General features: G+C 37.6%; 1 protein-coding gene across 1 annotated transcript in view; it reads right to left on the reverse strand.

Annotated features, from left to right (window-relative positions):
- Positions 1-16,247, reverse strand: part of LOC129358922 (protocadherin-16-like) — a 91,606-nt gene that overhangs the window by 23,773 nt on the left and 51,586 nt on the right. Inside the window, exon 3 of the mRNA XM_055028181.1 lies at positions 123-311. Within this exon, the coding sequence (XP_054884156.1) occupies positions 123-311 (189 nt within the window). The remainder of the gene's footprint in view (positions 1-122; positions 312-16,247) is intronic.

Raw genomic sequence — 16,247 nt, forward strand, 5'->3', positions numbered from 1 at the left:
ATTTTTTTTACACTGCTGATTCTGTCTTTGCTCTCCCGTCAGTAAAAGAAAAAAAGCATGGCTGCTGTGTTTATAGGGTTACAATGTGGCATGCAGGATAATTTCAAAGGATGATGGCTTACCCCGTCTACTGCCGTCACAGTGAAGTCAAAACTGTCCGGCCCTTGATCCCTGTCTAGTGGGGCGTTAGTACAGATCTGGCCCGTCTGCTTGCCAATGGTAAAATGAGAGGGAACAGCGCTGTTACTGCCAGAGCCGAGGGAGTACGAGACCGAGCCAAAGGAGCCGCCATCCGCATCTGTCGCAGTCACCTACAGTAACAAAAACATGTCAGTGATTAAAGATTGCTGCTCAGCACGTTAAAATGAGCACATTAATGTGCAATGATACACTAAAGTGGCAATATATTACGAGCATTTTTATGTAGAGGGATCCTAGCGGGACGGTCAATCAAAAAACAGGAGAAAGCATCTTTAGTGTACTCTCTGCTGTTTATTTGAGCCAAACAGGACATTTGGCAGAATCTGACTCTGAGGAAAAGAAAAATTTTGGCAGGATGTTGGTTGACTTCCACAGGCTCTCAGAGAAAGCTGCCAACAGGATATACAGCCTGCTTTATGAGTGGTGTCTGTCTGGTGACAGGGTCGGCTGGCCAATGAGAAGTTGCTCTACATTATGAGTAGTTTTATTAATGCTGCACATCTAATGGTGGAATCACTAGTCTTGTAAGAGCAACTCACAAACCGTCAGCCAGGAAGTGGATTTAATTGCTGCAGGATCTCCCAGCGCAGCAAAAGGTAAACAGACCAATCAGATCAGGCCCCTGGGTATCGGTGGTGTAATTGTTAGCAAGTGTGGGCTCTAGATTACTTTGAGGGTAAATCTCACAAGTTGATTAGATTTCACCTTCCTTCCATGTTTAATAAATGGAGCTTTTGAGGAAAACATTAATGGGAAGAAGTGCTCGGGTACTCCGGCTCCCAGTGGCACATTCATCAGGAGAACTGCCAAGAAAAATAAGGCAACCCTTGCTTATCATCAAACATTTACTTTATTTTTTTTTTTTTTTTAGACGTCGTTGGAATGACTGTGAGTAGTTGGAAATCATTCATTTGAGGTGATGAGTTTGGCTACAGTCATTGAGCCTCCATTTCTTTCCTGAGCAGATGGCAGACGGGGGCTCAGCAGAGAGCATGGCTCACACTCTTCAATGTAACTCCTAACAGAGGGTGAGTAGTGTGTAGGAGTGAGAGAGTTGTAGAGCTGGCAGCGATGCAAACCGAGGAGAAGAATAATAAACCACACGAGGAGAGAGGAAACTGAGCGCAATGCAAGAAGGCTACTCCATTTTTAACACACAGGGAGGCTGCAGCCGACTTCAATGTTTTGCTACATTTTGGGTTGTGTGTGTTTGTGTGTGTGTGTTTGAAGTGGGGAGGAGTATTTATGATCACTCCATATCTTAATATTGATGCCTGAATCTTAATTAAATTTTTAAAAATCCAGAAGTTTGACAACTTTTCTTTTCTACAAAAATGTGTTGGGATAAGTTTTTTCTTTGTCATAGCAAACACTGAGCTATATGACAAGCTCCTCATGTCACCCATCATTAAAGGTTAAATACACCCTCCAAATACTGGATATCTATCAACATATTTTTATGATTCATTCATGATAGACAGTTCTTGTCTCCTGAATACATTTTTTGAGGTTGCAACCATAGTCCAGAAAAAAACATTTCGAAATGTAAACTTTTTTGGTCTATAAGTCCTTGTCCAATTTAGGCATTCATAAGAAAGGTTAACACACCTCATCAACCCAAATATGAATTTTTGAATAATCTAAATGAAGTATATTGACACATGAAAGAACTACTAATGTTATTTTTAAAAATTAAACAAACTAAGTGGGATACACAGCCGCACTTCTTTTCAGAGTTTAAACGAAACATATTAGTGTCATCTTACTGACACACTTAGCAGTTGTCTCTCTAGGAGGCAATGCCAGCTTCCATTTTCAAAGCACACAAGAGACCACAAGCAAATTAGAAAAAAGAATTATAATTTCTCAAACCACAAAGCATAAATCCTGAGAGATGAGTGAAGCTTAAAAAAAAAGCCTCTGGCATTAAGAATTTTTCAGAAGACATAATATGGATGAGTCAGAATATCTGAGCAGATGAAGGAGAATTTCAGAAAGACTTGAAGTGAAGCTTGCTATAAATATGCAAGTAAGCACGATATGCTAAAAAAGATATTGAAAACAATGCTTAAGTTGCCCGGAGGATTAAACATAGGACCCCTGTCTTAACTAGTTCAGCTATGTGACAAGACATCTGTCAAGTTGCAAGAAGTAAATAGGTTTTATTGTCATTGCAGTACAAAGATACGCTGTTTTGTTAACAAATAACTCCATTTTCACCTGCCTTAGCGATATCATCTCTATGTTGTGAGGGGATCTCAGAGAGTTAACTTCAAAGGTTGAGAAGTGCTGCAGCTCTATAAGGTGTGTATTTATTCTGGGTGGAAACGATGATTCATACAGAAAAACGAAAACCGAACACCATCCTAAATAATATCCAGAAAGCATTTTGTTCACAACTTAAAAATGCATTTTTAGATAAAACCACGTTTTCCATCCACCAATTCCATAAAATATGTAAATATGCTTGTTTTTATTGTTTTATTCTCTGTTTTTTTTTTTGCTTGACAAACCTGAAAAGTTATGTCTTTTTCCACACTTTCAACATTAGTCTTGGAATATAAATAGGACATTGGATGGAAGTGTGCTATTTTGTACCTTCTGGTATTTCTGGTATTGCATTTATCTAAATGTGGACTAAAAAAACATCTAAATTTGGTTTCTGCATAGAACAAGGTCAATATACAGCCTCAATGTTGAAATCAGCTCCATTGGTCAGTTTGCTTCCCTCGAGCAGATCAGAGAGACACATTAATTTCACAGAAAAATATCAAATTCACTCCTGATAATTTGTCTTTCTGAAGTTATTTTGTTAATATCCAAGACTACAACCATTATCAAAATAAACTTTGGTGTTTAACTGGACATAGATATGAAGGCACTGTTTCAGTGTCCAATAGAAGTCCCTAACACTTTCTTGGCAGTGTACTTCATTGGTTTTACACGAGGTCTGTTTTCACTGGATTCAATGTTTGAAAGCAGAAGTAACCTTACCTCATCTGCAGCAGCCAGAAGTATTCTCCCTACACTTCATGGCTGTGAGTGAGGCATGATGGGGCTGTCTTATCAGTGGGGGAAAGGCAGCTTTTGACTTTTCCCCTCATAAGTCAAGTTTGTGGAAATCTTGAGATAACTGGGTTGCTGCAATCAAATTCGAGAAACTTCCCAGATAGGAATTTTTTTATTGACTGTCCAATGAAAAGAAGCTGACTTTCAGCACAGAGCATATGTGTGTAAGCAGATCTAAAGGCTGTTGTTTTTTTTTTTCTGTTCTTACCACAAGGTAAGGCAGGTTCTAAAATTCTTCATGTTTTCTGCCGATTCATATAAATTTCAATCAGTTACTCCTACTTACTCTATCTTTTATTGCAGCTACTGTGTGTGACAAAAAAACAAACTCGTTAATAAAAGTCCTCAAATAAATGATGCAAAGCTGAATCCACTGAGAGGTAAAATAAAGCCAACGTAATTTTTAATCATGCTCCCTGTGTTTTAGAGCGCCCAGTCAAACAAATCCATGACACGAAGCCCTCATTGAAACCGGCCAATCAGGACAGTGCCACTGCCAATCCAAATAGGCTGCAAATGACGGAGTTGACGTGTAAATGTTTGCCAACTGAGAAATTACCATTCACGTCTATGGAGCTTATCATGCACGTATCCAATGAGTGCAGTGGAGAGGGAAGGTGCAGAAACAAGGGGTCCTCTCCTTGTTTCAAAAACATATTTAATGCAATTTGGTAAAAAGATAAATATATCCAACAAGTTTATCTGACATGTTTATGTATTGTAAAATATATGTAACCAGTGAAGAAGCAGCTTCTGTGAGGTAGTAATCTCAAACCCCTGTGACTGCGGGACCAATGCAGCCCAAGACTAATCAACATGGAAAGACTGGTGACACGACACGTAGCTCATTAAAAGACAGCAAGAACAAAGAGGAAGGCATGGGTTCAATAAAATCAAACGAATGGGCGACTTGTAGAAATCTGGAGTGAGAGATGCTTTGAGCTGTCACAGCTGGTGTGAAGCCATGCATTCTCCTCCCTGTCTATTGTCCTGGCATCACTTCAGAGAAAAGCAGATGTGAAGAAAATCAGCCCAGTACCTCCCACCCCCTACCCCCAAGGCCTCTTTCACTACTTACTAAAACAGAGGAGATACTTAGGTCAGAATGTTTGGGACATGTTTAACACCACACGAAAGAGCCGGGCAGAGACCGCAACGTGCCGGTGGAAGGAAGAAGCCCACGCAGCTGTTGACAAATATGTCAAAATAACACACGTTTGAAGCTCAAGAAATATTGTTTGGATTCAGACCAACCATATGTGAAATATTTAGTTGGTAACATCAGAAGTCTATAGGGGTGTGCCATCAAATTTGCCCAGAGAAGTTTGGGTCTACTTTGTGGAAAAAAAAAATAAAAAAACTTGCAATGTGACTTAATTTTTTGTAACAATCTATAGAATAAAACTTACAAGAACAGCAGTGATTCCATTTATGTCCTCTTTTTGCAAATATGGCTGCCAAGTGCTCTTTCTACAGAAGGTACAATTGGCTTGGCGCTTCGACGTGTTAGACTGTGCAGTTTCTGCAAGTGACAAAGTGCATTGTGCACTCCTTGCTTTTCTATCCATGGAAAGTACTGTAAGCCTAACCTATCTGAGTTTTTTTCCATGTCTTTTTCCTGTTTCCACACCCAGTGATAGCATCAGACAGTCACCCATACTGAACCTGACTCTCTCTGTTAAAAAGGTAGTTACTTCATGATTGCTTAGGATAAAAGGTTGCTGAAATGTTAGTGACTCAATGGAATTGGCTGGACTCCCTTACATAGATAAATTGTCATTAAATTTGAATATGTTGTGCTCAGGATTACTACATTAATAAGTCATAGTAATCTTAAGGGTTAGTCCATAAAAGTCTTAAATGAGTCCAGACTTTTCTTACCAAGTCTTAAAATTTAGTGAGCCATAAGTAGCTTTTGCTTTAGAGACGACAAGTGGTATTCACTTGTTTTGTAATTCAGAGCTATAGCTGAGAAATTTGGGTGTAATTTGGTTGAGATAAAAACTACAAACCCAGTGGTAAAGGGAAGCAACAAGCCCTGACAAAAAAAACTTATCCACAGAAATGTACATTTCCTCAAAGAGCTGTGAATAAGTTTCAGTCTTGAAACCATCTTGTAGCTTAAATTTGAATGCTTAGGTAATTAAAATTGAAATATTTTTGTCATTTTATCCACTGGCAGCTCTGTGGCGTATACATTCAAAGAGGTTTGACTTGAAAACAGATTTCAATAGTTGGCTAAAACCTCTTGTCAATAACTGAAGCTTTGTACTGTGAAAGGGATTTGAAGTTGTATGTAAACTTGAGGTGAAAGCAGCACAGTCATATGCCTGAGATGGAAAGAAAAATAATCTGCCAAAATTATATTTAACTTGCACAATTCATTAAGTAAGTTCTTAAGTTGGATTAAACTGGACTGTGTGTCATCGGATCAGGATGTTCTCAAGAAGTGGAAAAGTTTCAGTTGGTTCCAAGACCATATGAGCCAAAATGCACTCTGAAATGTCTGTCTATTTTGAACCATGTCTGATTATATAATAGGAGTGTATTGGAATGAACTGGATTGATCTGAATTATGCATTGAGTTGACATTTTTGTGAAATAGTGCCTCGTAAATTAACTGAACTTAAAGTCAGAACAAAAAACCTCGAGCTGTTACAACAAAGTCCTGTGGCATGTTTTTTTTAATGCAACATCAGATAAAAGTGTTCAGATAAAAGTTCCTAAAACATATTGTTATTGTTATTACTACTTTTCAAACCTTACTAAATTTGTTTTGTTTTGGTAGTAGTCCGGCTTTAAATAGGTTAGGAACCTGTTGAAACAACAGTTCATAGGAAGGGCAGGAATAATGGAAAACAGCAGAATTTACCCCTGGGGACCATAAATATCCAGAGTGAATTTCATGGAACCAGGACACAGTCAACTGTCTAAGACACCTTATCATTTGCATGTGTTGGAAGAGGCTAAATGTTGACCTAAACTGAGGTTCAGAGGGCCAAACAAGGGGTCAGCGTACTGAAACACAGCAGCACGCTTACACTTCTCTGATTTTCATTAAAAAATAGCAGACCTCTCTTGCAAGGCATGCCAGACAAATGCTATTAAAGGCAAACACTGAAAAATAAGTCTCTAAAACTATCTATTTAAGAGTAATATACTTTGAAATAAGTTATGTTGTAAAATGCTCAAAATCGATGTAAGCACAGGAGTACTGGTACAAATTAAATATTGCAAAATGCAAAAACATCAGCAGCTCTGCATGACTGGAACATAAACAATCTATTCCAGATTGAACAAGTTAATTATCTGTCCATATGTGCATTTGGGTGAATTAGGGTATCCCCATGAAGCATAGTATAACTGTCAAAGTCAATAACTATCTTAATCACACAGATTTTTAGAACATGTACCAGTTGCCAAATCGCATCCTCCAAATCTGTCTTTCACTGTGAAACTAGGCTAAAGTAATGATTTAAACAGAAATGAACTGCAGATGAACACTAATAAAATATGATGCACATGCTGCAGGGTAAACATGACAACATTTAATATTTGTTGCTAAATGTTCACATCTTGACACAAAGTAGGTGATTTGTTAGACGGAGTAATATTTGGCAGCCTGCAGAAAAGCTGTGCAAAGCAATATCTACTTTTTATTGCAGCAGTTCCTACAGCCCTGGAACTGCATTCTATCAGCTGTCCTCCAGAATAAATAAGGCTACCTCCTGACAAAAGAAGGAAAAATGTTTTAATATGAAGTAAACAATGGACCCCTGAACTGGGACGTTTCATCTTTCTGTACAATAAGTGATGCATTTATGAAGGGCTAAGGATAGCAGGTTAGAATGGTGCTCAGTCCAAAGGTTTGGCAGAGGAACAAAAGGGAGGCAATATATAGTAACTTGCAGCTGGATTGCTCACTTGGGAAAGTATTACATTTCCAGCTCTTCCCTGTCATACATCGCTCTCTGTAACCAGCACACTGCTGGAAAAAATAAACAGAAACATCATAACAGTGTTTCTGTATTTCTTACCTCAGACAGAGTTCAGGTCAGTGTGTTGAAGAACTACTTTTAAGTTGTCAAAGAAATTCCTCTTCACTCCTACTGCACATAAACCCCCCCAAAGCCTTGCCAAGATCTCAGCTATACTGTCAAGGTAAAACTATATGCTTCAAAAGCTTGGGTTTTCTAAATTTGTAAGTATCTATTAAGTAATTTAGTTTCTTTACATGTTTTGTGTTACAACTTAAATTTGTGGTGTGTGGTTTGCATAAACTTGAGGTCAGATCTAACTAATTTTGGGACATGGTAAAAAGACAAAAATGTACATTTTTGTAGTCTTATACAACTCTACAATAGCAAAATTCCCTGTGAAGATGAGAGTTTTTCAAAATATTTCTGGGAAATGCATTTGTAAATGTACTAAAACTCTGCCATCACAGAACTATGCAATTTTCTGCCAGAGACTGGCTGGTAGGAAACTCAAATATTGGAGTTTTTTTTCTGATTGATGCACATTATGTAAGCGACATTAAGTTGTTCTGACAACAACAATTTCAGTGAGGAAGTTGCTGTTAAAGAAAGAAGACTCAAAGTTAGCTATTGTCCGAAAATATTTCATACATGTCAAAACACGAGACCTTTACAGATATGAAAGTCTGTAAAAGTCTTTCACATCTGTGAATCACATCTTTTCCATATCAATGAGTACACCATGTCTTGTTTCACAGATTGCACAAACAATGACACTCTTTGCTGTGGATGCAATTATCCAGTTTATGTATCAGTAAGGTATTTCAAAGTTAAGTCAGAGACAGGACAGGGATATAACAAGTTATTTAAAAAAGAAAATATATTTTCCTGAAATATGTTGAGGCATGTGTGGATTATTCTGTCTGTGATATAGTACAACTTCCAGCAAATAGCAGGAAGGAGGATGGAGTAAAGTAAAGTATCTTGGTTTTATCTGCTTGAGATGTCACATTCTGGAACATGGTGGACTTGGAAAATCTTTTGGAGTTTGGAGTTACAGTAAAGGTCTACAATCTCTAAGGCACGAGCCTCAAACTCACTGTGAAAATATAGAAGAGTTGGAAATAGTTACAAAACTAAATTTCAATGAGGAGAAAGAAGTCAGGCAAAGCAAAAACAATATCCATATCTTAAATCATAATAGCTTTATAATACATCTTGGCATTCTTTGTAATTTAGGACTTATCATAAAGTTCAGGTTGCTGAAAGTTAGGTGGTCTGCGTTTTTTAAGCTTTCATTAGGCTTTCTTCTAAAACTCTAGAGTCTGTTTCTCATCAGGACCTTGCATCTGGAAGTTATTAGGCATCTTACCTTTTAAGGAAAAAGGGAATCGTAAAAAAGCTAAGTGAGCAGAGAGAAAAGATATATGAGGCAAAGCTGGTAGATCTCTGCAGAGACCGGTGCACAAACTCAAGCAGAGATGCAATACTAGATTTTTTAGGTTTAAAATTGTGAATGCAGTTTGATAAAAAATCACGCTCCTACGACAGTGACAACAAAATATTCTGCAGCATAAAAACAGTGGATGCACGGGCGCAAATGTACTAAAAATCTCTGTTATGGGATATCTACCAACATGGACCAGATTATTCAAGATGGAAGAATGAAAGAGTCCAGATGACTGCAACATGAAATCTTTCTAAACTATTCTGGTGAACATCAAGTCAGTTTACATTTGACATAAGTCATGATCCAACAACATAAACCGATAACACCAGACTTATAAAAAGAAAATGTGTTGAGTTACACAGCAAAGACAGTTTTATTTGTTGATTTTATGTTGAAAAGTACACCAAAAAAAAAAGGCTGCAGGACTGCTGCACAGCAAAATGAAGGATTATTGTAATGTTGATTTAAAAAAAATGCTTTTAAAGATAAATATGACAAAAACTCAACTGGATATGTTAAGTGTATTGCTGATGTGGCGTTAACCCCTGACCACCTGGAATGACAGATGTTCCCTCTGAGACGCTTCTGCTCTAGACATTAACCTTTTTGTTTTTCAAAGGTCAGACAGGATAACAAACAGCCACATATTTTTTCAAGGTAGACAGCAAATATTTATCCAGTGGAATAAAGATTTTGACTATGCTAAAGATAAATGACTCTGCTAAATCCCTTGAATATATCAAAAGGTTAATACCTTATAACCTTACATCTAACCTTTATTGGGTTTAAATCTGGTTCCCGAGAACTCCTATCCAGCTGTTTTGGACTTATATTTTAAATTTTAATCGAGTAAACAAACTTGACTTGTTTCAGCCATGAACACAAAGCAGACGTGTCAGACTGACTGAAGGATCAGCAAACACCTTTGAGGGAACCTCTTATAAACTTAAAGCTTAGTATCACTATGTGGAGTGATATTAGAAGCATGCTGAGTAGATTCAATGAATACCAAGAAAGCAGCCTTGTCAGGCTATTACTTGGCTCTGTTTCAGCTACTCATCCCTTTCACAGTATCCAATAGCAGGGCTGAGGCCTGGTCTGGTGAGTCAAAGCAGGCGGTGAATAGGGACAGGGTAGGTGGGAGGGGAGCTAATAAGAACCATCCACAGCGTGGGGAAACAAGAGCACTGATGTGGGTTAGGCGAGTGCTACAGCTGCTGCGGTGGGTGGGAGAATGCCTACTGAGTCTGGCATGCACAAACAAAGTGCAGATGTAGATGAAGAGTCAGAGTATACCTGGGCACCATAAATCAATGAGTCTCTTTGATTAAATGACAAGAGAATATTCAGTGGTCTCCTTTCCTAGTAGCACTGGCCAAGACTGCTACATTCCTGCTATCAAACTGAATGCGCTCTCCTCTATCAGATGTCAAGCTTCGCTTAAGTGTCAGTATGCACCAACTTATCAAGCAGGTATTTTGCTCCACTTTACTGACCATAAAGGAAGGACTTGATATTGCATTATAACACCTGGAGCAAATATATCTGTTCACTGGCCACTTTAGTAAAGTACACCTTGCTTGTACTGGGTTGGAAACCCTTCTGCCTTTAGAACTGTTTCGATTCTTTGAGACAGATTCAATAATGTATTGGAAACATTTTTCATTGATTCAGATCCATACTAGCATTATACCATCAAACAGATGCAACAGATTTGTAGACTATCCTTAGTTCTAATCTCTTCTTACCCTACTTTATGAAGATGCTCTACTTTTAAAAAAACATATTCATCGTGGAGGTCTTTTGACTACATTGAACTCATTATGAAGTTCAGAAACAGAAAAATATCCCACACAACACTTTTTTTTTATTTTTATAGATCCATACTTTCACGTTTTTTACACCAAATTCCAACCCTACAATCTAAACGTCGCCCCTGCAGAGATTCACCCAAACAGGCAAAGTTTTTCAATCTATCACGCACAATTTTTGTGAGAATATCTGAATTATTAGCCCCAGTTTGTTGTATCGATATGACGAGAGTGGCATCTGGTGTGGTCTTCTGCAACATATTGTGCATTCGTTGAAGGTTTTATGCATATTTTGGTTATTAGAGCTACTGTTGAACTTCTTTACCTCAAACAAGTTTGCTGTCATTGTTCTGACAGCAAAAAAGCCATTTTTCACTGCACAACACTGAATATGCTGTCTTTTTCAGTCATTTTCAGTATAATAGAGCAATAGTTGTGTGTAAAAAATTCCACGTGATCAGCGGCAAACTCATCTGGCACCAATAACCATGTCACAATCATCATCCATCCAGACACTTTTGCTGAGTTTCAGTTTGCTGCTGCATTGCTTGATTCACTAAAGGCTAACATGTAATTGAACCGGTGAACCTAAAAAAAAAAAAAAAAGAGGCCAGTGAGTGCATGTCTTTAAAATGCTAAATTATAACAAATAAAACAATCATTTTAAAGCTACACCAGGGAATACTGAATCCTTTCCTCTATTTAACTCTGTTTTAACTTTTGGTGTTTTAAATGTATTATTATTGTTGCACCAATCTAATATTGAACAAACTGGAAGTGGTAGGTCAAGTTCCTGTCACTGTTTCCACATTTGTAAGTAAATCTAGAATTTTCACATGGGTATAAGTATGAACACATGAATGTACTTTTTTCATTAAAAAGAAACCTTTTAATATTAAGGACATGCAAGATACATTTTCCTTTTAGTAAAAACAAACAGAAAATCTGGTCAAAATCTGAATCAACAGGAGAGACCTGAAAATTTGAATCTGTATCAGTCACAAAAATCTAAATCTATTCATCTCATTTCACCCCCTGTTTTTTCCACAAATCATCCTTTTTTTTTTTCTGGCTCTGTAATAAATTTTAACATCCGCAAAAACATAGAAGTGTTTTGATGCAAGCCTGCTAATTAAAAAAAAGCTAATTACATACCAGCACAAGCTGTACAGAGCTACACTTGTACTGAAATTATCAGCCCTGAAAAAAAGAAAAAAACTGGATTATTCGAAATTGGAGACTGCAATACAAGGCATGGATGAGAGAGGTGGGGATGGAGGGGCGAGCCAGGACTTACAGGGTCATGGAGGTCCACTGGAACGATAAATATAAACATACTCTGTCACTGGCTGATAAACACTACAAACAAACCAAAACTGCTCAGGCTGTGTTCTGGCATGAGCTGCATCTCTCCTGTAAACTATGTTTAAACTGTGAGCCCAGAGCTGAAGGTTAGACGTGCTTTAGACTCACGGAGACAGCATGCTGTAGCATTGGACACTGTCCAGATAGCTGACTGTCTGTTTAGATCTTTTTATTTCATTTCGCCAACTCGTATAATTGCAATTCAACATAAGCACATCCTGAGATGACAGAAAATTATGTACTGATATCCAGATGGATTTAGAAACAGTAATATGCAACAGCTGTTATACTGGTGGCTTGTCGTCATCATGCATTGAATCCCAAATTTAATCCTGCTGGGGAAAAAATATCAGATCATAGGATTTTCCATATTTACACGAGCAGATTTTCCACTTTTTATGAAAGACAAATTTTTCCTCCTTAAACCTGGATAGTTCCTCTTATGTCAGCACATTGTTCCCGTTTGGCATGTGTGGCCTAATTTCTAGGCATCACTGGTGGGTATCAGCATTTGATTCATGAGATATTTTTCTTTCTTTTGAGCCTCCAAAGTTATAGGCAGGATTCATTTCCTCCCCACGGTATTTATTTAGCTCTCAGCAAAATATTTAGGTGATAGAGTAATTATATTTTATCTTGTATACATGTCCAATCCTCTCCTTCATGTGATTCATTTCAAACAATCTCCTCTGAGTATACATAAGGTAGTCAGTGAGCACTTTAGTTGTTTTTCAGTGCAGAGGGGACTTCCACACTAAACATGTCCTTCCAAACAAGCTCTTAAATGCAACATGCACAAGTCTGAATAAAACATTTTTCATCTATGTAAAAGATAAGAATCTGTTTGGGCTACACAAAACAAACCTTTGGCAAGGACTTCCTGAAAGTATACTTACACACACCTCGAATTCACCTCACTCACTATCCAAGAGCACTTATTTATGAGCCAGAATCTGCTCAGTGATTACATTTCCTGCTTTTTGCAAAGCAGGGAGGCTTGCATAGAACGAAGTTGTTATCATCAAGTGTCTGGAGATATGCTTCAGTATTAATTACTTTTCCAGCTGTGCAGAAAAATGTCTTGTGTGTAAATGTTATGTGGAGGGCTGTTGAGAAAGGAATCCATGAGGTGTCCACTTAGTGAGGAGCAACAACTGATTTTGAGCCAAAAATGTTTTATCAACAACTTTGGAATTTCAAAAGTACACAACTGCAGATTTAATTAGTCTACAAAGCTACCATTACGCTGATTTCTATCCTGCCATGTATAACGGTGCATTGATGCATGTTTGGTACATGAATCTAAACATAAGAAACTTTTTTTTTTTAAATATGTGGGCCACTTTTTGTGGTTAAATTACACTGTTTGCTGAATTAGAGCATGTGATATGATTTTTCTATAATGCTTAAGGATCAGCCGACCGTCTTGAATGAAACGTAGTTATAGATCAAGTATTAATTTTTTTAATTAATCAAGAAATATTTGAATTGTCAGTTTTACTTTCAGTTTCAACTATTGATCTTCATCAACTTGCTCAAAGCATTTGCATGGTGTTTAAAATCCCAATAAAAGTGTTATTAGATTACAGTGGGTAGAGTACTACAACATCTCACTTCAGTGCGAGTGGTACAACTGCACACATTTTTACTCAATGTGTTGAAATAGTTGTCAAAGAGGAAAGAATCACTACAACAAAACACTGGAAATATTTTTCAACATGGTGCGCAATACTGTGATGAGGTTATAAGGTTCACTTAGCGTACCAAAGGATGTCATTCCACTGTTACCCAAATGGAAGTCATATCCAAAAATAAAACTAAAAATAATTTTGTTACCTCATTACAAAAGCACCTTAAAGACTTTAACCCTTTCAACAAGAGGAAGAGAGAAATGCTGGGGTGTTTTAGTTGCACAGTTGAGATTGCCCCTGTAGATATAAGTTCCTTGGCTCATTAGACTAAGTCAACCGCAACAAAATTCATAGTTAAAATGAAAGCAGATCTTAAACTTGACATTCAGATAAGGGCAGATTAAGCTTTTATCAGTTGAGGCAGCTGGCCAGAATAAAGCCAATTTGCTCTAGGAAGTACTTTGAGATGCCGATCTATGCTTTTGTCACCACTCGGCTAGATTGCTGTAATGTGCTTTATGTAGAAGTGAGTAGTTTGGCCACTGCTTAGCTGCAGTGCATAGAAAATTAGGCTGTAAGTCTGTCATCCACCACACATAAATATAAAAATATTTTAGTTTCACTCAACTTCCTGTATACATTTTAGAATTAATTTTAAAGTTTTATTTGTTTCTACTGGCTCCCATCTTTTTCTCCATCCTACCTCCCTGAGACTTGAATCTCTAATGTCAGCTTATTAGCTGCTCCTCTTTTTACATGTGATTACAGTAACCTGAGAGAGGCCCTTACTTTTATTGATGCAGTTACTAAGTAAAAAAAATACACAATAAAGATATTTTCTCTATTTTAAAATAACATCTAAAAATATTTCTCTTTTCCTCTGGCATTTGTCATGATTTGAGATGTTTATCTTATTGTCTTATGCTTTATTTTGTTGCAAGGCTGATCCATTTTGATGGGTTGTAATGCCTTTCCTGTCTTTTATTTATTGTTGTTTGCAACACTTTGATCTTAAAAGGTATTTTGCAATATAGTTTTTATGCTCTGCTCATCAGAGGTATTGTTTTTTTCCCTGGGCCTTTAATTAATGAGCTCTTATGCAAACCACTCTCATTTCTTTCTTTGCAGAAAAAAAATCTGTCTTTCCTCTTGAAATGAAGTATGAACACAGCGGTGTGTCATTAAATGTTCTAGATGTTCTGTTTTGTTTTTGATTGACCTGTGACTGTAAAAAAAAAGAAAAGAAAAGCATTGCTCTCTCCAGACAAAACTTACATCACAACCTTTGCAAGGGTTTGGCTGCTTCAGGGCCTGTTGCCTCAGGTGGTCTCAGTGTTCGACATGTTTATTAATGTAAACATAATATGCCTTGTTTATGCATATGTTTGAAGCGTATGGATTTAACAGCCTCATTTTATCCTGGAGGAAAGTCTCAAGACACTTTCAATATATTTATATCAGTAAATCCAAAAATAAAGGGGTGAGAAAAAATTTCATCTGCAAGTTTTTCAAATCCTTGTTTTTACACACGAGTTGATGAGGAGTAAGAAATGTGGATGTAGTTTAAATAGCAATGATACAAGACTATTTGTGGATGAAAAGAATGGAGTCATAAAACTTTTCTGAGCCAGAAGTTGTTCTCCATGTAGTCTGCAAATCACATTCTGTTAATAGTTTTGTACTGCAGATTCAACAAAAGCTTAATTTTCATTAGATATTTCACAAGCCATGTAATAATGGGCATTTTGATGCCTGCATGTTCACGACTGAGAGAAATGTGTCCCATACAGAGAAAGGGGTTCAACGCATGCCAAATCCAATCCAATGCAGCAAAAAAATTGGACTAACATGTGAGGTCAGCCAACCTATTTTGACCCAGAGGTCCCATCCATCCATCCATCCATCCATCCATCCATCCATCCATCCATCCATCCATCCATCCATCCATCCATCCATCCATCATCCATCCATCCATCCATCCATCCATCCATCCATCATCCATCCATCCATCCATCCATCCATCCATCCATCCATCCATCCATTCTAAGCACCCTTCTCCCTAACGGGTCGGGAGGTGCTGGTGCCTATCTCCAGCTGCGGTCCGGGCGAGAGGCGGGGTTCACCCTGGACAGGTCGCCAGTCTGTCGCAGCCCAGAGGTCCCGTTAATGGAATATTTACCGTATTCGACCGGTTATTTTTTTAAACGACGGAAAAATTTGAAGCTCATCCGTCATTTGACAGATTATAATTCATACCCTTGACTTGTGAATTATAGATTTTATGCAAACATGACCCTCCTGCCCTTCGGAGGAGCGCGGCAGACATAACATCTGTCCGTTTCCAGAAACAAAACCACGCAAAAAAAAAAAAAAAGGATAGAAAAAAAAAATCCTTGTAAAAGCGCACGCCTGAAACGCAGATCCAACTGACTCATGAACCTGCACAGATTTCTCTATAGATGTGACCAAGAGGAATTTATGAGGCTGTGCGTTCAGACCGCAGCAGGTGAAGTGCTGGTAATTTAAGTGGAGTCGTTTCATTTAATTTATTATACGTTTTTGGGCCCACAGACGGTGGTTTTAGCTATGGAGGAAATTTAGGTGCCCTTATCTTTCTTATGTGTGATGGGATCTGGATTCATGGTTCAACTGGTGAATTTTGACTAAACCACATAAAAATGCGGCTAAATAGCCTATGTTAATGTAATTATATTTTGACAGGTAAAAATATATATATTTTTTT

Source organism: Poeciliopsis prolifica, unplaced genomic scaffold, assembly GCF_027474105.1.
Source record: "Poeciliopsis prolifica strain line A6 unplaced genomic scaffold, Auburn_PproV2 SCAFFOLD004, whole genome shotgun sequence".
NCBI classification, from domain to species: Eukaryota; Metazoa; Chordata; class Actinopteri; order Cyprinodontiformes; family Poeciliidae; genus Poeciliopsis; species Poeciliopsis prolifica.